Source organism: Calypte anna, chromosome 8 (genome assembly GCF_003957555.1).
Source record: "Calypte anna isolate BGI_N300 chromosome 8, bCalAnn1_v1.p, whole genome shotgun sequence".
NCBI lineage: Eukaryota > Metazoa > Chordata > Aves > Apodiformes > Trochilidae > Calypte > Calypte anna.
Genome location: NC_044254.1, coordinates 19175722 through 19202398, shown reverse-complemented (window position 1 = coordinate 19202398; position 26677 = coordinate 19175722). Strand labels below are relative to the sequence as shown.

Sequence of the window (26677 nt, the reverse complement as noted above, 5' to 3'; positions counted from 1 at the left end):
AAGAATAGGAGGCTATTGAAATAACCTCTGGTAAAATTCAATCGCCTTTAGTACTGTCACCCTTTTAAGGAATAGCAATAATATGAGAAAAAAACAGAAAGACTTTACAAACTAAGAAAATGACTATTTCACCAAATTGAACCTTGGAGAATGATTTTACATTAGTTTGTTTGGGGGTGGGTTGCACTCAATATCCATTTGCCTCAACAATAATAATTCACTTTTCTTGTCATATATTACAGATAGAGAAATTTTCTTTAATTTCAGATTTTATAACCAGAAATACATTATGGTTTAGGGGGTTGGGGAGGGTGGGGAGTTTGGGCATAGATGACAAACATGTATACTGCTGTTATTTCTGATTATATTGATTTCATAATTCTCCTCTTATCTTTTTTTTCTTCAGTTCAGTTTGAAAAGGATACCTAAAAATTACTCTTCTATTTTACAAGGAAAATTAGCAGTAAGAATGAATAAGCTACAATATGCTGCTTTTCAGCAATTTTATTTCATTTCAAATTTCTGGTGAAGTTAGCTTTATCATATAATTATTCTTTTGTACAATCCTGATTACACTTAGTAAAATAATCTGATTACTAGATGAGCACAGTAGGCACAAAATGCATTAATACATTAATTATTCCCTGTTTCAACTAATATTACACAAGCTTTACTGGGATTTCAGTTTGCTACTGTGTACAGGTTGCATATTCATTTGGCACATTAAACGATGGCAGGATTTCCTCTGTAGGTGGGATTGCCTTTCTAATGATATCTATATCAGCCATAGTTTCTATACTTTTCTCTTATGCTCACAGCCAGATATAGGCAACAGTCAGAGAGCTATTAAGTCTGTTCCATAGATGCATTTTATGATATAATCACCCACACATAAAAAGAGCTTCCCCTCCCTTTTTATTCCATATGTCTTGTAAAGGACTTTATTTTACATCCAGAGAAATTAGAACAGAACATTTAGAAACCAATAAGAAACAATTATGTAGGATATCTATAAAAAATCAACAAAGTACTTCTTGGGTGATGTATCATTTTAAATAAATTCCATGTCACACCAGTATTCACTATTATTCTAAGGTATCTCTTGCACATGTTATTACCAGCCATAAAACTCACACGTGTACAAAAATTCAATACTGATAATGATAATCTTTTAAGAACTGCACTGTAATTTTAAATGCTTTATACTTAGTATTAGCTGAATTTAAGAACAGTGTTAATTTGGCACATAATTACCAAATGAATCATTTATACTCTCACATAGTGTTAAAGAAATAATTGTGTTTGAAAAAAATCCTGATATTGCAATCTAATAATGTTGGGACCACTAATGGAAGCCCTCTGCTTGCAAAATATGTGCACCATCAGCACATTTATATTTTCCCCAAACTCTACCACCAAACTGGAGGCATGTCCCTCTCTCCATCACCTTCCAACAGGCACCAGTGCTGCTGGAAGCATCCCCAAGAACAGCAACTGGAAGTTGTTTTTCTGGTGCTTTAGATGTTTGCTTATTATTAACTGAACAGACTAACACACACACAGGACTTAAACCACAACAATTATCATAAAATATTTAGAGCAAGAACTGACACCAACCACCTTTAAATCTATGGCATGAAAAGTCTTCGTGTCACAGGTAGTATAGTACTTTCTCTTGGCCTTCCTAAATTACTTGATAAATCCACAGATTAATAAGCAATCTAGTATTTTTCAATATTGCCATAAGATTTGCCAACATTATAGAAATACATTTTAAGAAAAATCTTCCATCTAGCCACATATTTTGTGTGCATACAGTTTCCAATTTAAAAACATTAAAGCAGAGTTTAGGTTTATCTATTTTACAGATACATCACATATTTTCACAGAGACACTTGTAAAAGCTCCTAAGCATCCAGCAATAAGATAGAAGTCAGCCTCAGAATATTTTGTAATACAGTACCTATTAGTAAAAACTGCATCAGAGGGAAGCCACACAAAGAAAAAAGGGCAAAAAAAAAATAGGACACTCCATTTGACCGCTAAGGAAGAAACAGAGGTTACATCCTCTATGGCTGAGATTTAGAGCAGTTTCACTTAGTGGCTGTTCTGCTCCAATTCCCCAGATAAAATTTAGACCTACAGCAAGAAGTCTTCATTCCTATTTTATTCTAACGGGAAGTCATGGTTCAGACTCTTAAGTAACCAGTAGGAAAAAAAAATAGTCAGTGGGGAACTATGAAGCTTAAATATTATGTTACAGTTAAATTGAGATAAACCTAACAGATTCATTACATTCTCACAAACTAAAATGAATCATAAATTGCCAAATATGTAGAGACATAACTATTATCCTACTATTTCACACAGAAAAATATTACGAGAATTTTACAACAGCTGAAACATGCCTATGGCAACGTCTCACAGGTAACACAGGACCAGAACTCATATAAGTAACCCTTTCTGATTATTATCTCATTCAATATATTTAATACAATTATAATATTATATGCATTACCCCACTTGTCAAATTTAAACAGCTACTGTAGAAGTACAGGAAAAACATACTCTTATCTGCTCCTTTCACACAGTTTACACTTAAGTAATCTTTCTGATTGCATAGCAAATCTAACCATTCCTATCCTTCAGAGCACCGTGCTGCTGAGGAGGAAATGCAGATGTATTATCTGCAAGGCAGATTTGCCTCTAGTTCAGGAAAGCTTCTGCCAGCAGAACCATTGCCCTGAACTGCAGTTCCAGGAAGGCAGCCATGGGGAAAACATATTGGCACTGAGCAGCCCCAGCCCTCCTGTCCTCCTAGGAGTCCAGATGGGGTCTGTGCAAACTGAAAAGCAAGTCTTGTAGGATGCCTTCAGCCACTCTGGCCAGCACATCCTTGCCACAGATTAACTCTGCCCCCTCCATGATCCAGTCCCTGGGTGAGGAGCAGAATGACCATCTGTGCTCTCCTTGCAGCTGTTCTCCTCCCAGGTTCTGCTGTGCCAGCAGAGTGCAAGTAAAACAGACTAACAAACTACCTGGGACCAGCTCTGGTATGGACACAATGCAGAAGACCAGTTTTGGTGGTTTATTCTGATAGCCAATTTGACTCTTCTAAGCAGAATAAATGAGCTAGCTTTGCCTTAAGGTCATGTAATACCCCAGGCCAAAAAAAAAACACATTTTCAGTAACAGGTTGTGATTCCTAATGTTAAACCTGAATTCAAACATTTTGCAGAATAAGTACAAGAAGTAGCCCACTTCTGCAAAGTACCCTTCCACATACCACCTGAAGCTGAATCCAAGTGTCTGCAATTTATCATTCATCAGAGAAAAAAACAATACTCTAACAAGCACTTTTTAAAAAAATATTGAGGTAAAAAACATAGTAAGAGTGAAAAGATTCCAACAATTTAAAGATTATAATTTGTTGAAGATTATTCTGAAAGATTAACAGTTTTTCCTTGCCCTTCAATTAAAATGTCTGGAAAATGTACTAACACACTGCCAGTGTTATTCAATCTTTTCTTCTGCATCTGGTCACAGCAGAATCGATGTATTTATTTATTTATTTTATAAACCAATTAAATAGCATAACACGCAGAAAATACCACTGTAAAATTAAATATCCAGCAACAGAAGGCAGAAGGAAGATGCAACATTGCTAATTGTTTCAGTTTCTGATCAACCATCCTCATAGTATAGGAACAAATTTGCATGCCAGCTAAACTTCAGCTAGTTTTTTTCAACCAGTAGCTATTTTCAGTTTCTACTCCCATCATATCATTCATGGAACTTCCTCTAAAGCAACTTTGAGTCCCAATACTCAACATTTATTCTTCCGTTCCCCACAGGAAAGGAAATCCTAGCCTCCACTCTCACCTTCCCTTCTCTTGAGAACTACTGAATTGAACTGTTCATGTCTGAACACTTGGCAGGTGTGGAAAGGAGACACAAAATTGCCTCTAAATCCTCATTCCTGCCAGTCACCAGAAAATTATTCAGGTAATGCTGTGCTCTCAGTGATTCCATATATTATGTACAAAGTGAAAGTGTAATTCCCTAAACAATACTAGTGGTTGCAATTTTTACTTTTTTGAAATTCCGATTATTTGAACCATGTATGCATCCATTAGAACATAGAGTTTGGTTATATAAAAACCCAGTAATTTCAGTTGGCAATGAAAATATGTTTACTCAGCTCATGACATGAGAATATACTGCTTTCAGTGGTAATAAATTCTAGTGCTATATTATGAAATATGAACATAGCTCTACACATTTACACACAGTAGCAACTTTCAGTTCATTCTGTGAAAGATAAATCCTGCCTGTTTTCATGCTAGATCATAGGCCTAGGCAGACAATTAAGGGGTTTTAAGGCTTTTTAGTTCTTTTTCAAAAGTATGTAAACTTGTGGCAAATTTAGTTTGGTGGTTTTTTAACAGTAACTGGCATGATGGAGTTGGGCTATGATCCTTCTATGAAAGGTGAACATCAGCAGTTGCTGCTACATTCCCTTGCAGTCCCAAGGAATAACTGGAGCCAACTGAATTAAGCTTGCTAGGATTAAAAAGACACTAGAACATATCCAGCCCCTGAATAACTATTCCTCTAATTTCCTGTGTATCTCACTACCCTCTTTTTTCTTCTTCTGCTTCAGGGGATGGAAAACACTCTGTTGTGTTTCATTACTTCTTGTTTGTTTCTCTTGATATTTACAGCCACCAGCCTTTCATGCAATCATGGCCTCCTGCCTGCAAAAACGCTGAATAAATTCCATTCTGCAGCAAGTTCTCTCTTTCCAGAATTACTTTCTTTACTTTTTCTTTTCTTTCACTTTTCTTACACTAAGATTGATCTTACGACACATAATATTCTGCTCTCTTACAAATTTCATACAATAATCTTAGCAGTAGCTTGAGCACTTTGGAGGATGCATTCAGCATCTGTTATTTCCCCTCCCACAGTTTCTATAGATTTCTGATATCCTTGACCAAGCACATAAAACAATCTCATTTTGTAAAGTAATATTTAACACTGCTCAACAAGCCATCTGTAAATTCGTTTCTTTATGTGAGCAGAATCTCCTTTTGTAATCACCTCCAGTTCTCTTTCCACCTTTTGATGCAACTGTGATGTCCTTGCTCTTCTGCTACCAGAAATTCACACTACTCCATTCAAACAGGTAACTGTATAGAAAGGAGATGTCAAGCAGCAGTATAATAATGCTATGCTTTTTTTGGAGTTCAGCTTCCTGTCCTCTCACAACTCACACATCACTTTTTTTTGCTCAAGAACAAGGAGTTTTGGATGCTGACTATGAAGCATAATTTCTCTGAGTGTAGTAGAGCCTTCAGAAATAAGCAGTGCAATGAAATATCTCACTATCTTCCAGGCCATCATGCAGCTTACCAAAATTAACAAAAATTCCAAAATTAGGGCTTGGAAGACTTGCAGTTAGGTAATAAATTTAACTGCTCCATGACAAAGACTTTGGTCCACCAAACACCTAACTTGAAAAAAAGTCTCTCCCATTCAGAGGGCTGTGAGATGCAAATAGAGATCATTGTATGGTCTTTTAGCCATCAGTTATATAAATGTGTTGTGAAGGCAGAATGCCCCTTTCTCCCCCACAGCTTTGGACAAGACACGAATTTTCAGCAGCAGAAATCTCTGACCATCTGGAAGGTAATCCCTCAGGCACTAAAAAACAAGTGTAAGCTTTTTCACAATGTCAAAACAGGGAAAGACTATTTACATATGCCTCAATACTATTAAAAAAAAAATCACGAAAACAAAACAAAACAAAAAAACCCCAAAACCAACAGTGTTGCTTGAGACCCAGAGGCTTAATAGTTATGTGCCCAGATTAATTTCTGGGGCATAAGGAATACTAATGTATGCTTGGCCACTAAATCCCAAAGATCTAGCAGTCTCATAATTACTATGTGAAGCTATCTGTTTGCTCTTTGCCCCTTGTTTTTCTGCCTCCTAGAAATTTTCTTCTTTATCACACAGCAAGTGTATCCTAACAAACATCAACAGCAGTTCTGGCACTTGTGACAGGAAGTAAATAATAGTAACAACATTTTATTGAAATTAGCATGCTATCTCAAAGCTCTGAAAACATGTCAAAATTATGTGAAAATATTTCCTGGTCAGACTTTTGCCAAATACTACAGCTGTCTGTATGTTCCTCTTGACTGGCAACAGCACACAGCTCCAGAAGTATCTCTAAAAACAGACATTCAGACATTAATTTGTATTTAGCACCTGGACAGCAAAGCAAGAAGATCAAGCCTGGACCTCAAAACAAAGAGCACTAGAAAGACCATGGAGCTTTTCAGAAGACTGGAATTACAGAGCAGATGACTCAACTGCATAAATAATAGCAGATAAAGATCAGAAAAGGGAGAAGAGTTGAAGAAGAAATGAGACAAAATAAGAATGTTATATAAGGAAGGTGTAAAAAGGAGTGTGCAAAGGAAACTAAAATAAAAAACCTCAACCGAACAACCTGTGATTTCTGGACATTCTCAGCTATCAAGATGACGTTAAAATATACTAGATTTGCTTAAGAACTCCCTTGAATCTGTTATGAAACAATTTTAGACATTACCTGTCCATTAGCACTATGATGTGCACAAATCAATTGCCATATGCAAGTCACTTAAGAACATGGAGCTTCTGGGCTTGATTCAAAAGCTTAAGCTAATAGAAATATTGCCAGTGACTTCCATGAGGTCCACAGTGCTGCTACTGACCAAAAAGTCTGTATTGGTATCAGTGCCTGTTAAAACTATATGTAATAACTATGTATATAGCTGCAGCAAAGTAGCATTCTACTGAAAACAACATGAAATGATAAAATGATAGAAGCAAAACTTGGTACTAAGAGTGGAAGATTTCTCAAAGAAGAAATACAAGATGCCACACAAAACCCCACTAAGAAGTTGGAAGAGGGGCAAAATCACCCAAGAGCAGAGAAAACTTGACTCAAGGACTGCAGTACAGGGGCTGAAATTAACAAGCATAACACTACTGCATCTAAAGTTTTCCAAACACAATTTATACCTCCAGTTCCTTTTGATATTGACAGTCATCCTTATTTATTTTGTACTGATGTTGTACTTGTGAAACTGTACTCTCCTTCAAAATTTGTCTTACTATAGCCTTCAAATTAATTCTAGTAGCAATACCTTGAGAAGTTCTTTTACACTAACAAGTATATGAGCATGTTTGTGTGCATATCTGTATATATGACCCACCTCTAGGCAAGCAAAGAAAAAGCAAATATACTTACAATATACTTTAAGAAATATAGCATTTATAGTTAACAGTTAGTATTAGTTCACTTTTTTTTGTTACCTGTAGGCTATTAAAACACACGTGAATGAAAAAATGTTATGAATTTATTTTGTTAAGTGATTAGAAGAAGATACAATCCGTATATATAAAACTGATCTGGGTATTTCAGGAAAGAAAAGGGGAAAAGGGGGAAAGGGGAAAAGGGGGAAAGGGGAAAAGGGGGAAAGGGGAAAAGGGGGAAAGGGGAAAAGGGGGAAAGGGGAAAAGGGGGAAAGGGGAAAAGGGGAAAGGGGAAAAGGGGAAAAGGGGAAAAGGGGAAAAGGGGAAAAGGGGAAAAGGGGAAAAGGGGAAAAGGGGAAAAGGGGAAAAGGGGAAAAGGGGAAAAGGGGAAAAGGGGAAAAGGGGAAAAGGGGAAAAGGGGAAAAGGGGAAAAGGGGAAAAGGGGAAAAGGGGAAAAGGGGAAGAGAAATTGCATCTGAAGAGGTTTCCAGAAAAATATTACTTGGAATTAACAGGTTCATAATCCTACTGTCAATTCAATACAGATTAGTAGAGGTCTGCTAATTTGTAAGTACTTTTTCTGGTTTTAGATTACTCTGAAACACGTTACACCTCCACGAGGGTGCCATCCAGTGGAGAATAAAATAAAATTCTTACATTATCCCCACAAATTTATAACAACTAACAAAAAAACAAAAAAACAAAAAAACAAAAAAAAAAAAGTTCAACTCCTCCTTTCCTTTCTCATCTACAGTAATTTCAAACCGATCCTGCCGAGGGGGACCAGGGGATGGGAGCCACCGAGCCCCACCACCCCTGAGCCTCCCTTTCCACACCGGTGTCACCGGCAGCCCCCGAACCGCCGGGACGGGGGCGCGGCCGCTCCAATGCTGCCACCTGCTGCCAGCTGCACCGACACCACGGAACCCATTAGGTTGGGAAAGATCTTTAAGATTAAGACCACCAGCTAACCCAGCGCTGCCAAGCCCACCGCTAAACCATGTCCCCCAGCACCACATCTACACGTCTGTTAAATCCCTCCAGGATTTGACTTCACCGCTTCCCTGGGCAGCCTGGTCCAGAGCCAATACCCTTTCCAGGAAGAAATTATTCCTAATATCCCCAAAGGGCAACTTGATGCTATTCCCTTGGCATCATACACGTTCAGACCTCCATTGTGCTGGGGCTCAGCTAAAGACACCTCCTGTGCTGTGTGGAGCACAGCCCAAACCTACTTCTGCAAAAGAGAACACGTGCTGCCACCAAAACAAACACAGCAGCTTTTATCTTCCAAAGCCTTTGCATAAAGAATATGTGGAAAATAAAAGGGGGAGGTGGGGGGGAGGTGTAAAGAAGCTGCTGTGAATTTATCATGACATAACAACAAACCACAATGCAAATGAGAACTCAGAATTTCTCAGGGAACAAAAGCTTTTGGAAGTAATCCTAAAAATTATTTCTAAAACTTAAAAGAATTACAAATCTGAGACATCCGGTAAAAAAATGAGCAGTGATCTCAGAACAAAGCCACTTTTTTGTTTTAAGAAAAGCCCACAGAGCTGAATGGTATCTGCTAGCCACAAAAAATTACCTATTGGTTCACAAACTGGATCCCCATGGATTCAGAAATACACAACAGCAGCTTTACTGACAAATTGAAAATAAATGATGGAAAAGAAGAAAGGACAGGAAAGAGACTGAGACACTAGCACAAACAAACAAAAAGATAGAGAGAACATTTTCTATCAACATACTGCAAATGAACCAATTACTCACAATTAATTCTGTTACACAAGCATCCTTCCTAACACAAGTGGGCAATTTATTTATTTTTTCAGAAAACAGCCACTTCCAGTAATACCACAATTCTTAACAGAATGATTAAATATGAAGCCAAATTCTCAAAAGCAGGTTTTATATCGTTCTTTTTTATATGACAATATCTTTAATCCACTTCTTACTAGTCTTAAGAGAAATATTCATCCCAATTTTTACCAATGCTTTCTGCTGATACACATCTTCTCCTCATGACAGGAGCTGAAACAGAAATTCAAGTTTTCCAACTGGCTGCAGAGTTACAATCCCAGTTTAAGAAATGCATTCCTAATTTATTAGATGTACTAAATTTTGCAAGGTTTCTTCTTGAAAGACACAGGATTACTCTACTCTTTAATGTTTACTTCTTGCTTTTTCATGGGGATTTAGACAAAATATAATAACCTGAAACCCCAGAACCCTTAGACTGTCAGGTTTTCTGCTAAAATTGACAGTTACAAGTCCAGTCAGGACTACCAGAGCTGCAGAACAAGTCCTTTGAAGTGAACATAGATTAAAACTGCTATGAAGAAAGGAAACAGCAGAGGATTTTCCTTTTTATTTTTTTTTAAAGCTATTACTTGCAAATATTCACCTACTGCTACATGGCATAGATAGAAAGCAAGCCCCTTCTTTTTGTTCATTAGTAGCTGTTCTTTGCACATCTCTTAGCCAAAGCCAAACAAAACCTGAAAGGTCTCAGCTGTCAAATGTCACACCTTGTGCTCCACATGGAACAGCCCCTCCTGAGCTGCTTGCACAGCTACAGCTCACACTGAGCTTGGGAGTGGATCCTGATTATGAAGTAATTGCAAAGCAATTGTGTAACAAAAGACCAAACAGCTATTGAAAAGACTTGGCAAAGTCACAGCAGTGGGTTAGATGAAAACTTAAACACTCTGCCAGCAGCACAATTCCAACATGATGGCATCTTCCTTACACATTATCTCTGTAATCAGCAGTTTCTCTCTTCTGTTTATTTGTTCTTAATGCCCTTATCTGCACATATAACACGTGAAACTTTACACTAATGCAGACTACTTAAGAGCTGAGGTATGTACTTCATTTTCTAGTTATGCTCCATAACATCAATATTCAGTAGCATTCTACTGCCACCACTGTGTAAAAGGAAAAAAGGTACATTGCTAACATTGAGGCAAGAATAAAACAAAGAGGAAATTATGCAAAAAGGAATGAAACCAAGAGACTATATCAAATATTAAGCCAATAATACTTCTGTGAATTACCTTTTAAGGAAAAAAAAAAAAAAAAAAAAAAGTAAAAGAGTAACCAGAATGAAATAAAAAAATTAAAAAAAAAAAAACAAAAAAAGACAAGATTCTACATAGATTTTGAAAAGAAAAAAAAAAAAACAAGAAGGAAAAGAAAAAAATATGCACATTCAGTAACCAATGTAATACATCAGAATTTGTGTTACTGGTATACATTTGTGATCTGTCACATACTTCCTGGTAAATACTTCTTGGAAATCCTTAAGAGGCACAAATTCAATTCTACACAACTTTTTCCTCTTCACAAAGGCTTTTAAAACAACATTAGTCATAAAGAAGATTATTACTAATTTGGAAGGAATGTTCATTTTTAGTAAATTTGGCTTAGATCTCTCCCCATGATACCAAAAAGAATGAACTAGGCTGCTGTAGGCCCATCTTTCCCTGGCTTTTTTACTTAAGAGTGAAATCTGGGGTGTAAACAGCCATCACAGCCCCAAAAGGGACAGAACGGTTTAACAAACACTGAGGTGGTTAAGGATATGGACAATCTGGGTAGTATCCATTCAAAGATCACATAATATATGAAGTGTTCCGACTTCTTAACACCATAACAGATAGATATGTGTAGTATTTGTAATTGTCTTTAAATAAAACCAGAGTAACTAGTTCTTGAAGAGCAGACCCTCTATTTTTAAAAAGCATTAGCATTTTTAATTAAGCTTAGATTTGTTGCAGTGAAATAGATCTGTCATACCGAGGAGTAATGACCTCACAATTCTGTTTAAGGAGTTTACTTAGCACTCAGCATCACTTTATACAGTAGAAATGCTCAGTATCTTGGTAGAAAACCTTCCTAGTACCCAATCTGAACTTCTCCTGACTACCTTAATACTAATAAGATTGCTATCCACTATATTGCTCTTTGATTTGAGAAATAGCAAACAAGGTAGCAATAATTTATGGGCTGAAAAATATTTCATCCCTGGTATAATAGACTATTTCAATCCCCTTTTTTCCCCTCCTAGAGGACACTACCATGAAACATAAAAGATGCAACAGAAATGGAAGTACAATGCTAAACAAACTCTACAGTACAAGCACATCTTCCTTTACTTGTTCCCAATAGGTGGCAACAGAATACCAAAAATACAAAGTAGTTTATAATTCATTCTTCATCCAGAAAGTAATGTAAGCCCCATTAAAACTTCTATTAATGAACCTACACCTGCAACTTTATTCAAATGATCACTGCATCTCAGCAACAAAAATTCTTAGACAGCTAATGTCAAAAAGCCAGAGAATTCACAGAACAGAAACGAAGCATTTATTAAAAAGCTCATAATTATGAAACAACTGAGGGCTTATACTTGGTGCTTACCTGAGGGAGTTAAGTGTCACAACAAGGAAGTTACAAAAATAAAATATTTTTTAACAGTGAGGAATAAATGATAAGGTAGAAAATTCTAGACTTGTTTTTTTCTTGTTGACATCCACACCTTGCTTTTTAGCAATACTAAGTAAAGAACTGAATATAGCTAAAGTTTTTGGCTGGCAAATTCCAAATTATCAGTAGTAGCAGGTCCACACTAACTCCCTGATTCTTTGTAAGAAATGACAGATCTCTTTTTTGTTCAAACATGACTGTTTTGTTTCCATGGCACATAGCTATACAAATCAAGTTTGACTACTTACTTGCTTTCAAAGCCAGCTATGTCACGGTCCAAAGAAATTGTCTCTGTTGTAATTTCCACCTTTCTCACACTGCCAAAGAAATCTGTTATCAGAACACTTTGTGGGTCTCGCTGAAAGAGATCAGTTCGGTGCCCAGGTGTGGAAACACACAAACTTTTTGGACAGACCTGAAACTGGAAAACCAAGATGGATGGTCATATCCTGTCCCTCATTCATTAATTGTCTCTACATATACCTTTTAAATGAAACTATAAAAAGAAAGATAAATGCCACATGCAACTTGCATTTAGCTTCAATGCAAGCTCCACAGCTGAAAAACAAACAAAAACAAACAAAAAACAAACAAACAAACAAAACCCCACAGAAACATTGAAGGGCATAAACATCCTGATTACGTATTTCAGAAAACCTTTATCCTCACCATTATGCCAGTTGAGTTTAGAAATGCTTCCGTGAAAGCGAACCATCAGTTACATCTACCTGATTAAATATACAAATGTATTTCTGAATATAGATTCAGCAATGCTGCTATAACAAAAGCAGTTCTTCATATTTACTAAAGGGAGCAGGCAAGATTGAAGGTTAATAGTAAAGGCTTCATAAAGAAGAATTTACACTTTGATTTTAAAGAAAAAAAGCCTCTTAGTCTTATTTCTTGTTTGTAGCTTGTAAATTAATGCAGAATTAGGATCTTCAAATATCAAAGGTGTTTTATGTACATCGAGTTCACAGAGACATCCTGTATAAACTACATATAATATTAGCTATATACCTTATTATTTATTTTACCTATGTATTTTTTCTACTTAACAGATCCAGTACATCTAGCCCACATTGCTACACCTGGAAGACAAGAATAGCACTACCAAACTGTTTTCTGTTGATTCAACTCTGTATAAAGGTACATTTGCTGAAAATAAGTAGATGTAACAGATTTGTTGGAGCATTTAGAATATCTGATAGGACAGCATGACTGTTTAATATCAAGACTTGATGCACCCAGCCAATATTTAAGGCAAAAGCAGTGCATTTTAGACACAATACCTTTTTGTACAAGTCCTACCACACTCTCAACAAAAGTCTCTAATATTTCTTATATGGACAGATTCCTTTATTTCAAGTAATCGTGTAATACACATATTGTAATAGAAATAATTAGCTTGTATTTTTATTAATAATGCTATGTAGGCTAAAATGTGATGAAATGCAGCTCAAGGCCTCTCTCTAGCCTCCTTGATGAGCTTGAAAAGCTGAGTTCATGTTTCATTCTTGACACTTCTTGTGCTTCTGACCAAGCACATCACCTTACTAGACACAGGAGCCAGACATACAGCCCTGCTAGACAGTTCACTTCACAGTGCTCTGGACAGGAGCAAATGTTGCTGTTCTCTTAACTCATGGGTAGTCCACAGAACCACCTGATAATACAGTAGGTTATGTGGCTCCTAGTACATTACAGAAACATAAAACATTTGACAGAATAATGTTCAAGAATACAAAGGACACACTCTTCATAGGTACCCACCTTACTTAATCTTAAATTCTCCAAGCAATTTTCACAAACAGGTCCATCAGTCACTGATCTAGAGCTCATATACCTAATTATGTCATGGGTCAGCTCTTAGAAGATTGCATTCTTAGGACATAATCACAGGTCAATCTACTCAATGCAGACGCAACCTCAGTTTTCCCAGATTATGACTGACAAAACCTGTGAGTTTCAGTCCATACTTTCTATCACAAATTCTGTGTTCAGCCTGGCACAAAACACATAGGCTTGGGTGGTACCTTCTCTTACAACAACAGAGCCCTACATTTAAAAATCTTTCCAGAACTGAAACAATGTACCTGGCTTTCCTTCATAGAAGACAGATTCTATCTCCCCATTCCTCCCTTTTGCTTCATTACAGTTTCTCCTTCATACCTTTTCTCTCTAAGCCTTTAAGCATGGCATTAGGCTGCTGGTCCAGAGAGACTTGAGCTCACTTTCCCCTGTACCTTAACTAAAGTATACGAGCACACATGTCCAGTGAGCTCTTTTTCTAATGATTCCCATGATTAATGATTTTTAATGATTGTTGGCAGAGTATCTCACAGCTGCTAAAGAAAAGATAGGGGCAGATCAAATCTTTGCTATCCCCCCTGTGAAGTGAAAATGAACTGGATCCAGCAGCATCACACTTCCTGTACAAAGGCACACAAACCCTTTTAAGCTTCAGTTTCACCAAAATGCAATTAATTTTCTTCAACTCTACTTCAACTAAGGGCACAAACTTAAAAAATAAGTCTCTGAAGTAAGTTTTTTTTTTAAGCTTGCTATTTGATGCATAAATCTATGCTGCAGTTATACCATTAAGTCTCTCTCAAGCTCTCCAGAGAGGGGACACATCTCAAAACAACTGCATCAGCACTGAAAGTGGAAAACTGATACTGCATCCAACTATTTCTAACATGTCCCAAAACAATTTACTACCATTAGATGCTGAGATGAATCTTGAACAAAAACGTGCAATGGCACTGAGAAGACAACGTCAGAATTAAAAATGTACCTATCAAGTACCACTGCAAGAAATGAAAAACTGCAAAACAGTTAAAGCACAGCAGACAGACACTAACAACTGTGGCTTTCTGACACACACAAAAAAAGAACAGGTAAATGCTGGCTACTAGAAACATACTAGTTCATGTTTTGTGTTTCATTTATATAATAAAAATATTAGTCAAATAAAGCTACAAAGTTCCCCCAAATGGCAACTTTGTTATGACTTAACATTTTCACAATTTTATGACATAAGAGATCTCATTTAGAAATTTATTTGAATCTCATTGTAAAAGTTCAAATCTCTGACATTTCAGTTTAGTCTTTACTTTTTTGAAACTGTGATCAAACCAGAACTCATTTGCACAGCTTTATGTTATCCCTTAGCAACACAGATGGAGCAGGTGGGGAGTAGGTGGAGTGGATTATGAAAAAAGATGTCTCATTCTTTACAGGAATGCAATATCCAGATCTTAGGTGGATGTGAAGAGAAGCTGTTTTAAGAGTGGCTGAAGAAAAGTAAAGAGTTGACATGATAGAAATTGTGTAACAAATACATAGTACTTCCAAAAGAGCAGATATTTGACATTTCTGAAGATCAGACAACTGAACATTAGTTAATAATTTTAAAGCCAGTTAATGAGCAACTTAATGTTGATCCTGAGTTTGGAAAGCATTAATTTCAAAAAATAAAACTTGGATAAGTAGTATATCTTTTTTCCTTAAACCAGCAAAACACTAACAATGTGTTCCAGAGCCAAAGCATCTCCTGTAACTGTTGGCAAATAAATGGGCTTATATCCATGGACTAACTGCATCTGAAAAGCATCAACCTGAAATCAAGGGGTCACATTTGCTGAAATATGTGCCTATTACAGTTCACTACAGTTCACCATGATGACATATTTGGGTCCCTTCCCTTCCCAGAGCAACAATCAGCAGATCTACATACACTGACTTACAAAATGTAAGAAGTTTGCCAGTATGGGCTAACTTCACACAGCTCCACCTGAATATTTGGCGTATAAACAAAAACACAATGGAGAATGCTTAGATATCTTCTCCAGAGAGCTCAAAAGGTAAATTACTTGGCCAGCTACCAAGTTTTCTATACTTTTCACAAGAACTGGATTAATATTTAGCTGGTTAGACCATTTATGCCACCACTTCCCACATGGCAACTTCTACAGTAGAAACCACTGTTAAATTTATAATGACTCCTTTTTTAACATAAATTACTTTTCTGGTTTACAGAACAGCATTCTAAAGTGCTGTTTGAATGAACTGGCTAGAAGAAGGTACTTGACCATTAAGGAACTTGCATATTCTTTTTAACATGACTTATTTTAAAGTCATCTTTCCCATGATCAGAAGTTATTAAATTACAGGACAGAATTTCATTCTCATGGTACTAAAAGAATCTTGAATCCCAGTCACTGAATCAACTCTCTATCAACATAAAATCTGTCAAGCGTGGGCTGTTTATAGAGTGAATTCTACTTCACATCTAGCAGCCAGGCTAACACCACCCTCTGTAGACAAAGAGTGGCATAAAATTCTTGCTCAGCTGCTACTTTTACAGAAATGAATAAAAGACAAAGTGTTCTTTAAGTGGCAGCTCTTAACTCACTGACACAGCATGGCAGGATATAGAGATACAAGGCACTAAAGAATAATGTATTACAAAGCTATTACTGGAACAAATATAAAGGCTTAATAGAGTAAATAAAATAAAGGGTTAATAGAGTAAATAAAATATGGTTACTTTTTGTGTCATCTTACCAGTGTACACATCTGTTACAGAAGCATTTTCAGATATTTTGTCATAGATTATCTGGTTGTTACTTTCTTTTCCTCCTGCCTCCTACTGAAAGCTGCTATTAATATTTACTTAAGATACAATTAACTCCAAACACCAGTGGATTCTGACATATCTTGCTCTGGAATCTAAGCATATACACAAATAAATCAGTCTCTGCAGGTATTTGTGAGTGCACTGTTAGAATTTTACCTGTTTAATAATTACTGTAAAATAATTACTTTAGCAAAACAGTATTAATGGCTGCCTTTCTACATTTGCAAAGTGTCTGCTACCCACTAAGCTCATTTATAAGCTTTTTGCTGTTATTTTTCACATGCAAATAATTCAATCTATTGCACTGAAGATTTATTTAATACTTTATTTCTAGGAATAAGAAAACTCTGGTAATTTTGGTTAATTTTTTCTCTAGCCAACAAATCACTTTTCCACTGAGGGCAATCCTTAAAATGTTACATTAAGAGTACACTTGATGGCAAAAAGACTGTCCTCCCCAAAGCTGCTTCTGAAAGAAACAGCAGGAAAACAAAAAGCATTTGGAGAACCCTACGGACAAAATAAATTAGATTTGAAACTGTTGAAATCATTAGCATATTAATGAATGTTGAGTATTCTACTTACTAAGTCATTCATATTTGTCTGACTGGCTGGATGGATTTCTTCCAAGAACTCCAACACATAGAATGTGTATCTGTCCATAAGATGAACTCCAATCCCAAGATCAGGTTGATGCTTAAAACAACACACAGCAGTTATTAGAAATTTACAGAAGAGAATTCTGGTTTTAGGAGCAGAAGCAGAATGCAATACCATGTTACAAAAGTTAAGCATATTTGTTTTGTTCTTAGCCATGAAGAAACCTGCTGCTGACAAGCTGAATAACACAGTCTGTCTTAATTTTTCTAGACTGTATCATGGTAATCCCCATGTTTGCCAAAAATCAGAGTTACTACTTCTTCTTATTGGTCCCAGCACAGATTTGTCCACTGGCTTAAGATTCTTAGGACTCAAAAAACAGGGCTGGGAGAGACAGCTTATCTTACAGAATTCTGCAGGTTCAGGTAATCCTGACCTGCTGCTTTTGGTCTGGATAGGATCTCTCTCCTATCACTCCTCCTGTGATTCAGCTGAGATGTAACTACAGCTAGTGATAAGGTAGTGTTATTTGGTTTGGGGGTTTTTTAATATCAAGTACAAAAAGTCCTAGACTGAATATTCTCCACATACAACTCTCTACCTCTTAGCAGTGTTTCCATAAAATTTCCTCCTGTCCTAGCCAGTCATAAATTGATCAGTCAGCACAGAAATCAACTGTTAACCTGGTTCTTTGGGACAGTGCACACACAAAAAAACAAAAAAACCCACCACACTTTGTAACTAAATACCTTACAGATTCAGCAATTAAAAAGGAAATTTTTAGTTAAAAGTCAACAGGATCTATGCTTTTGACTTAGGCATTCTGAAAACTGTCTTCAGGATTACAAAAATTTACTTACTGATAAAGAATCTTCTCCAACTTGGCTGCTAGCCAAGGCCATTATATTAGGTGAATAAAATCGTTCATACATGGATGCTCCTTGACAAGTATCAATAATAAACAAGAGTTCATTGTACCTAAAAGAAATAAACATATACATACTTTGTTTTTCAGTTACTGGAACAGATGCTAGGAATGGAAGAGCTCACACTGATTGAAAGATGCCAGTTCAGTCAAAGCAAAATATTTGAGTAACTGTAGGAAACTAAAAATTAAAACTTTTCACACTGAATGCAAACTTTGTAATTGTATGGAGGACAGGTAGTATCACTGCTGAAGGTAAGCGAGTCTTACCAGTAAGACTTCAGGCATCCCCACAAAATAGAGCATTTAACCTCTATATAATGCTTTTTCTTACCTTCTTTTCTGCCACATTTGTTCAAAGGCATCAGCAAGTTCTACATTTGTGATTTCTTCAGAATCTTGAAATTTCAGGAAACCATTTCCACCATGGCCTGACAGAGAAATCAGAAGTCAGGCAAGTGTGTAGGTTAAAGGAAGATATTCAGGCAGGATGACCAACTTTTTAAAAAAAGGCAGATACAACTATCTTTCTTTAAACAGACTCCAGCAAAATAAAATACTAGTACAGTAAGAACAGTACACACCCATTTAAAATGGAAACTATATTTGCCAAGTACTGACTTACAGATTTTTTCTTAATTTGCTATGACATGCTAAAAAAAAAAAAAAAAAAACAAAAAGCATTTTGTTTATCCTTTTGTTTTTTTGATCTTCTGATGGCATTTCATGTTTTCAGACCAGCCCATCTAAATGAACAACAAAAACCAATAAATTCTATACAGAAACCTGCAATTACCTGTCATATATATTAGAATATTGCTTCTGTCATCAGAAAGAAGACGTTTGGATCGTGGTGTGCTTGGTGGGATTCTTCCCGTTAATACACGCAAGAAATTTTCAACAGTAACCTATAAACAGAAGCACAAAGTAATTTTCTGATGAGAAAAATATTGCTTAACAACTGTATGCTTGGTTACATAAATTAAGTAAAAGAACACTGAAATGTGCAGTGTGTCTCACTAGATGCAATATTGCACGGTATAAGCTGCATAAACATTTTCTGTTTAAGGTTTTACTGCAGGTTCAGTCATATGTTACCTTATACTTTATCCCATTAACATCAGCCTGTTGCTTTATCGACTTACATTATAATTTCTAAATACATATACATTGATCTGAAAACTTGTAAACATATAGCTCTATTCTGCCAAAGCTGCTCATGTACTCAGAAAACGCTCCAGCTTCAGTGTGTGATACCAGGGGAAAACAGAAGTTTTAAATTCCCTCTGCAAGTCAGGAAAGGAAAAACAAGATCAATTTTGGTTATTTAAGTCTTTGAGTAATCAGGTAAAACCCATCTGCATGGTGATTGTAAAACACCCTGTAAAATACCACTTCCTCCTCATGCAGAACAGGAAGTTCAAATGCAAACAACAAATCCATCCAGGAAAAAATAGTTACCAAAAAACCCCATCTCTCTATTTCAGTGTTGTATCTTCACTTCTTTATAGAAAGATTCAGAGAAATATAACATCTACTATCTACTTAAGTATGATCCTATAAATCCTTAGTGATGATTACAGAGAACTATTAAACCACACAGTTGATATCCAAATTAAGATCAACAATTAAAAGCATTGTCTGTTAGAAGGAAAATTACACAGAAATTTTGTGATAGAATGCAGACTTCTACATAGTAATTATAGTAGTAATTGGTTTATGGCTTTTGTTTCAATAAAGGCATCTACTCAGGAATAGAAATCTAGTTAGAAATTAGAAATAAACATTGCACTTGCATGCCCCAAGTTTCATAGTGGTGTTAAACACTTGCAAGATGAGACACTGACCAGCCATTTCCAAAGGAGAAAAATTTCAGTAAAGTGTGTATTCCTAGCACACAGGGAGTTCTATATATTCTTTTAACAGTGCAGAGTCTTTCAAATAGCCAATACACAACATGTTTCTAGTATATTAATTTCAAATACAAAACTGAGCATCAAAGGGAGAAGAGTTATGTGTTTTAAACATTGTCAGTTGCTAATAAAAGCCCAGCCCAAACCCAGTGATGTCATTAGAAAGGCTTCCTCAGACTACACAGATGCATAAATCAACACGAAAAACAAAGACCAAATAATTTAAAGTGCAGTCACCTCATAGCTTCTGTAATCCACTTCCACATCATCTCCATAGACATTTAGCTCCATGTTTTTATGACTAAACACAGTAGCTGGTTTGGGATTTCTGGGATTACATGCCATATCATCTGCTAGCATCAGGACAATGTGACTACAGAAAACAAGACAAAAATATTTCAGGCAATCTACTTTTACGTAACAATCAAATGGAAACTACAAGATTGTCCCATGATTACAACAATAACGTAGAACATTAAGAAAATTCCTGGAATTGCAAGTGAATCTTAGTTTAGTTATACCCTATTTCCTTATGTAAATCCTCACTATTGTAAAGATATCACACATGTAGACACAGCTAGCTGTCACTGATCTACAGGATTAAGTTAGGGCAAAGATAAGTACAAGAACAGTAGACATGAGCAACTTTACCCTACAGTCTTCCCCCAACCTAGGCTGGCAGATTAGAAAAAATTTTAGAAAAAATCTGGTTATAAAAACAGCCAGATGGAACTGTGCCAATTCACCTAGAACTTTCAGTAGGACAGTTCAGAACAGTTTGATCACCTTCTGAATACTGTTGCCAAAGAAGGGATAGTATTTTAACCATTGTGCTGTTGTTAGAGAAGAACAATTTGATGGACAAAGTTTCTAGTTTCTATAAAAACATTACCCAAAAATGACTTTTCAAGGTGACTTTTAATATGTAGGAACTGCCTTACTCAGGGCCTTTAGTCTAGGGAGTATCAGTGTAGTTTCAGATGTGTAAGTCTCACATTTAGTACAGTTAGGGGTGCCAACATCTCAACACTGAAAGGAAAAGTACAGTAAAAACTGTATCTCAGATTAGTATTGTCACTGCTGAATACATTTATCAATTTTCACATTATTTCAGCAATTTACTAAGTAGTACATTTTAGTGACCAGACAGCTCTTGGTGTTTTTAATCTAACCAGCCTATTTCAACTGGAAGTTTTATTATATAACTTGTTGCTTTTTATTTTGAACAATATTGCCACACTTTTCAACACACTGATGTGATTGCATCCTTCCTTCCTTTTTACTTTTATCCAGTTAAACTGGGAATAAGAATTTTATTTTGGTTTTTTACTGCTTGAGACAACAAGAGAATGGTACCAGCATACTTGCAAGGAATTGTATTCACCAAGTTTCCCTCACCTGTCAGGAATGCCAAGTCTCTTGACACTTCTGTATACTGAAAGAGTATTTGCCACATGTCGATAATTAAACCAGAATCGAGATGTACACACCTTGAATTTGTTGAGGGGAAAAAAACCATATTAGTGTAAAAGATACAAACTGGTCTGGCATGCTGCTTCAAAAGACTTACAGGAAAACTATCTACAAACTAGTAACATACCAGAACAAAAATGGAAACTCCAAGAAACTTGTGATAGAGCTTATACAAATCATTGATGTACCAAAGCAACAAATACTGAAAGTAAAAGTTTTTTGGTTTGCTTGCTTGATTGATTGTTTTTCAAAAGGTATTCTTAACATACCCACTGATTAAAATAATGTTATAAAACCCAGGCATATATAGAAAGTGGCACTTTAGGGAGTAATTCAGCAATAGTAAGCTAAATTTTTTTCATTTGCTTTCTCCATATTGATGGAAGAAAAAAATCAAAGGAAGAGCTCTCATCTCAACAGCAAACCCATTCTGGGAGCATTCTTGCACAAAGGCATAAGTGAATTCATGTAGAAGCCACACACAAGGGAAAATGAATGGAGGACATTTCCATTTAAGCAGTCAAACATAATAAATGAAGACCCAAGTGAGCTCTAACCAAAATCTGATTACAAATTCTCAAAAATCTCAAAGGAGTTGAAGTTTCTCCTGAAAAAAATATAACCAGCAGACAATCTGTTCAGGACAAGAAGTATACCTCTTTGGGCCTTATTCCCACTTTCTTTGTATGTTTTTTAGGTACCAATAAAAGCACCTATTTGTTAATAGTATTCAAGTTTGATGTTTTAATATTTTCAGGTTTGCATATTGTAGAATATAGAAATTATTCCTTCTAATTCAATTAATTACTATTAACTTTCCTCTTATATTGCTGTGTTTTAGTATCTGGAAAACAAACAGCTTCTACTGAGTAATTACAATAGTGTTCTGAAACAAATTAGTCACTAAGACCTGAACTGTGATTAAGAACCAATTGTGTACAATGACTCAAAGCTAATAAAAGATTAATAGCAAAGAAAAAAAAAACAAACAAACTAGGATAACAACAGTTGAGATAAACGTTATGTTGCCTATATTTATTTTATTGTAAGCCTGTTATCACAAGTTAACAGAGCAAGTAAAAACAAAAATCAGAAATTAACTGTACCTTTCTGGTCAGAGAGATATACCTCTGTGATACCAGGCTTACCAGGTCAATATGCAGAATGGTAATTTTTCTTAATGCGTTCAGAACTTTTGTTTTATGAATCTTGCCATGTAGTTAGATGCTTTGAGTGCTTTAAATGCAGTTACACTGACAAAATGATTTTATCATAGTATAATAAATTTGCAGGCACAATTTCAAATTTATTCATTTTCAAGTCTTTATCTTTCCATTTTTTCCAAATGAACAGAGTTCTTGAGTGACAGTTGCAATTACGATGAAAAAGTGCCAGCTTTATTGGAAGAAAACAACCTGGATCACACTTACCAAAACAGCCCAGTTATTGGTATGTCCACTTCTAAAGAACTGTTCTGTTTGATCCTGAAATATGGAGAAAATACAGGATGTTTTGCAGCAATAAGAAAGAGGTGACTGCTCATATTTTTGTTGCTTCCATAAAACAGTACTCAATGAATATTTACCACACCTTTACAATGATTAAACCTTACAAAAGCTTCAAAAGAGGTATCTTCCTCTTTTTGTGCATTTGTACATTTTGTGCAAGTTAATTGCTCTAAACCTTTGTCTGAAACTTGCTAAATAACAAAGAACTATTAGTCACTGTCAGCTTAGTTAAAACAAAAAGCCCACACATCTCTATTCCAAAGGACATTCCAAGAACAAAATAAAATGATTTATTGACCTACAGTTTCTTCCTTAATGAGAAAAGGGATTAATTTCTTGGATTAATTTCTATATTCATTGCTCTTCTCATCTTTTCAAAAGCAGATAAGTGAATCTGCAATTTTAATCCATTTTAAATCCAAGGTGGTTATGACAACTGTTATCTTTAGTTCCCACTGTGCTTTGCAAAGGAGAGGGTCCTTCTTTAACAGACAGCCTAAACCAGGACACAGAAAAGGGATAAGACTTCCCAGAGGTAAAGGAACAAGTCTGTCACAGGACAAGAACCCAGATTCACCGACTCTTAATCAGTCTCTTAAACTCTCCGAAGGCTACTGGGTACCTGCGGTACCAGTAACAGAAAGAGTAACACACTAACAGAAACAGTGATTGTTAAAATGTATGTACAGCATAACAAACTTCCAGTAGCAATTTGCGGGTTAATAGTAACCCAAGACTAAAAATATTATTTGCAACTAATTTCAAGTGCAGCAATTTGATATTAGACTTTAAACACAAACAACACTCCAGATGCTGTGTGGGCACTGTGCAAAAAGCGTAATTACCGATATATGAAATTACTCTTACTCGAACAAAAACATTGGCTCCTTCTGTGTGCAAATGCCTCACACCTGCCGAGACGGGCAGGCGACAACCGAGCCCAGCTGAGCCCCGGCACCATCACTGCCCGTGAAAGCGCGCAGCACCCCCCTTGGTCTCTCTCTAAAAGAAAAAACCACACCTAACTTAGCCAGCAGACGTCCGCGATAGGAGCATAAGCACGGACTACTGAAAGTTACATTGCACAGCCAAGAGAAATCGCGTGTCAGAAACCTATAAGCGTATTATTAGACGGCCTTGTTTTTACAAACAGTGTAAGGAAGCTCCAGGTTCCCGAGGAACCCCCCGGTTCCCGGGGTGGGCAGCAGCGCAGGCTGTGAAGCCCCACCTGCCGCAGCCGCACCCACGCCCGGGGGCAGAGCCAGGCGGGGCCAGGGGAGGACCCGCCCAGGGACAGTGGTGCGGGGCCGCAGCCGCCCCTCAGCCGGTAAAGCCGCAGAGGGACAGCAGCTGCTGGAGTCAACGCTTCCAGGGCGCTACTCGGGGCAGATTCCCCGGCGCGGCCCCGAAAGCGGCGGTAGGGCGGGCTCTGCCTGCGGAGGGAAGGGGATAGGAGAACCAGCAGCACGCAGAGCCTGCGCCACGGCCCAGCACTGCCCGCTCTCTGTCTCTGTCTCTCTCTGTCTCTCGCTCGCTCGCTCGCTCGCTCCCGCCAGCCTTCGTACCTGGATGCTGCTGGCGAGCGCTGTGCCGCAGCACCCCAGGAGCAGGGCTGCGGCGGCGCTGAGCCAGCAGACGGCGGGCGCGGCGGCCGCCATTTTACCGCGCCTCCTCCGCAGAGCTCCCGCTGCCGCAAGTGCCGGAAGGGGGGAAGCGGTCTCTGCGCACGCTCCGCCCCGCAGCGTGATCTTGGGGAGTGCTGCCGTCGCCCGAGTCTTCTGGGCGATCCCTTTGGGCTCTGCCCACGCCCGGAGGAATGCGGTTTCGCTGGAGCAGTATCCCTGCTCTGCCCCGCGCCAGGCGTTCGGTCACACACACGAGGTCCCCCGGCCCTGCCAGGTCCTGGAGAGCTCCCGTGACATTGCGTGTCAGTGGGGGCGGCGGATCCCAGGGGTGCCTTGCCCCAAGTGTTCTTGTGTCTTTCTGCAGCCCTTGTCCATCCCTTGGCAGGAGGCACTGTGGCCTCGCGTTTCACTTGCAGGTCGGGAGGCTCCCGAAGGTGTTACTGTCAGTCGTTTTGCTCAGACTGTTAAATAAAATACGCTTGAGTCACTGGGTTTTAGTGAACTTGCCACAGAGGCAGGCAATGGGCATGGCGACCTGCAGTACATGGGTGGCCTCAGGCCCTGGTGGCTACGGGGTAGAGCTGGAGGAGAGGGAATTTGAAAGTAGGTCTTTTGTCAAGGTGCTCTGCTGTAGACTTGGCCTTTGGCACAGGCGTCCTTCAGAGCTGGTGAATCATCAGATTTTTGTTTCAATCTATTGAATCACTTCGTGTGATTCTTTTATTTCCACTAACTCATCCTGTCACCCCCTTTGTTCAATTGCCTGATGCCTTCCATTAGTGAAGATTCAGATTCTGCCCTGAACCATGGAAGCTATTTCTTGCTGCCTATATTTGTCATCAGTAATGACTTTTGCAGACAGAAGCATATTTCCATGTATTGATGTTGGAATTTCAATAACATCACGTTTGCTATTCGAAAGCATCACTGGTTTCCTAGATAAAAACAATAACCTGTGATTAGATCATCTCTTTGTGCCAGAAGGTAATGAACTCATTTAGAAGGCAACAGTCACATGCTGCTGTTGTGCTTGAACACATCTGTCTGAGGCTTTTATGCCCCTGCTGAGGAGTGCTGGAAGTGTCCTATGGTGCCTGCTTCTAAGCTGTAATGTTTATCATCTTGCTCCAGAAAATTAAATTCATTTAGGACCAAGCTTAAATTTTTGTCTTACCCTTTCAAATGTTTCTTTAGGCCTTTGACTGTTCTCAGATGTGTTCAGGTTCTGTCAGTAACTGCAAAAGGATAGGCACCTATCAGAGTATGTACTCATTGGCTCACACACATTGACTTGGATAGCTCCTCATTACCTTTCAGCTTCTACATGGGGTGGGTCAGATAATATGTGGCAGATTCAAAAGATCTCAAGTCTCTCACTGAAATTCTTTTTGTTAACCTTAGTTCTTTGCTCTTTGCATTAATTACAAATATTCATAATTTGGTATCATGCATTTTGGTCAATGGCTTTTCCCATGGAAATAATGTCATCATTTGTACCCTGATTCATCTCTGAACCAGTCATGTTGTTTATACTGAATGAAAAGTTAAGTCAAATGTTACCAAAAGATAACTTCAGCTTTCCAAGAAACATTCCTGGCATGAGAAGTAACGATTAGTTTTTCTGTGAATGAAACTTAAAAACATTCTATTAACTTAAAAACTCCCAAACTTTTGGAAGTTTGTTTCACAGGTGACCTTAATTTTGTCATTCTCTGGAATTCTTAACTTTGTACTTTAATAAAACTCTTAAGGTCCCTGTGTATTGCTGCATAAGAAAAAATGAAAAAAAAAAAAACCCAAACAAACAAAAAAACCCGTGATTTCATCATGTAGCATTGGAACGATATAAAGATAGGTTATCACCTGTGGACTCTACAAGCAAACATCTGCTACTTGAGCTGAGCAATTAAGAACTGTATCAAATAATCCTTATATGAAAGATCGCTTAGATGTGACATCTAAAACACTAGGTTTCACCAGCAGTCAGAATAGTTAAAGCACACTTGTCCAGTCAATATTGCTGCTGCTCCTCATGGCTTATATGTGGTTGATTCTGCAGCTGACACAAAGGTGTAGCTGGCTCTTCCTGTAAAAGCAGAGCTGCAGACTCATCAGTCTTGGTGTCACATGCTGCCTGCTGCAGTGTGTGAGCAATGTTTGGATCAGCTGCAATCACACTGCAGGTG

The 26677-nt window shown here is 37.5% G+C and overlaps 1 protein-coding gene across 1 annotated transcript in view; it reads right to left on the bottom strand.

Annotated features, from left to right (window-relative positions):
* PIGK (phosphatidylinositol glycan anchor biosynthesis class K) overlaps positions 1-24625 on the bottom strand; it is a 66050-nt gene extending 41425 nt beyond the window's left edge. The window contains exons 1-9 of the mRNA XM_030455608.1: positions 24432-24625; positions 22789-22842; positions 21284-21375; positions 20123-20258; positions 18769-18880; positions 18307-18403; positions 17908-18025; positions 17033-17143; positions 12054-12226 (exon numbers count right to left, since the gene is read on the bottom strand). Coding sequence (XP_030311468.1) covers positions 12054-12226; positions 17033-17143; positions 17908-18025; positions 18307-18403; positions 18769-18880; positions 20123-20258; positions 21284-21375; positions 22789-22842; positions 24432-24524 — 986 coding nt within the window. The 5' untranslated portion in view covers positions 24525-24625. The remainder of the gene's footprint in view (positions 1-12053; positions 12227-17032; positions 17144-17907; positions 18026-18306; positions 18404-18768; positions 18881-20122; positions 20259-21283; positions 21376-22788; positions 22843-24431) is intronic.
* Positions 24626-26677: the final 2052 nt, after the last annotated feature.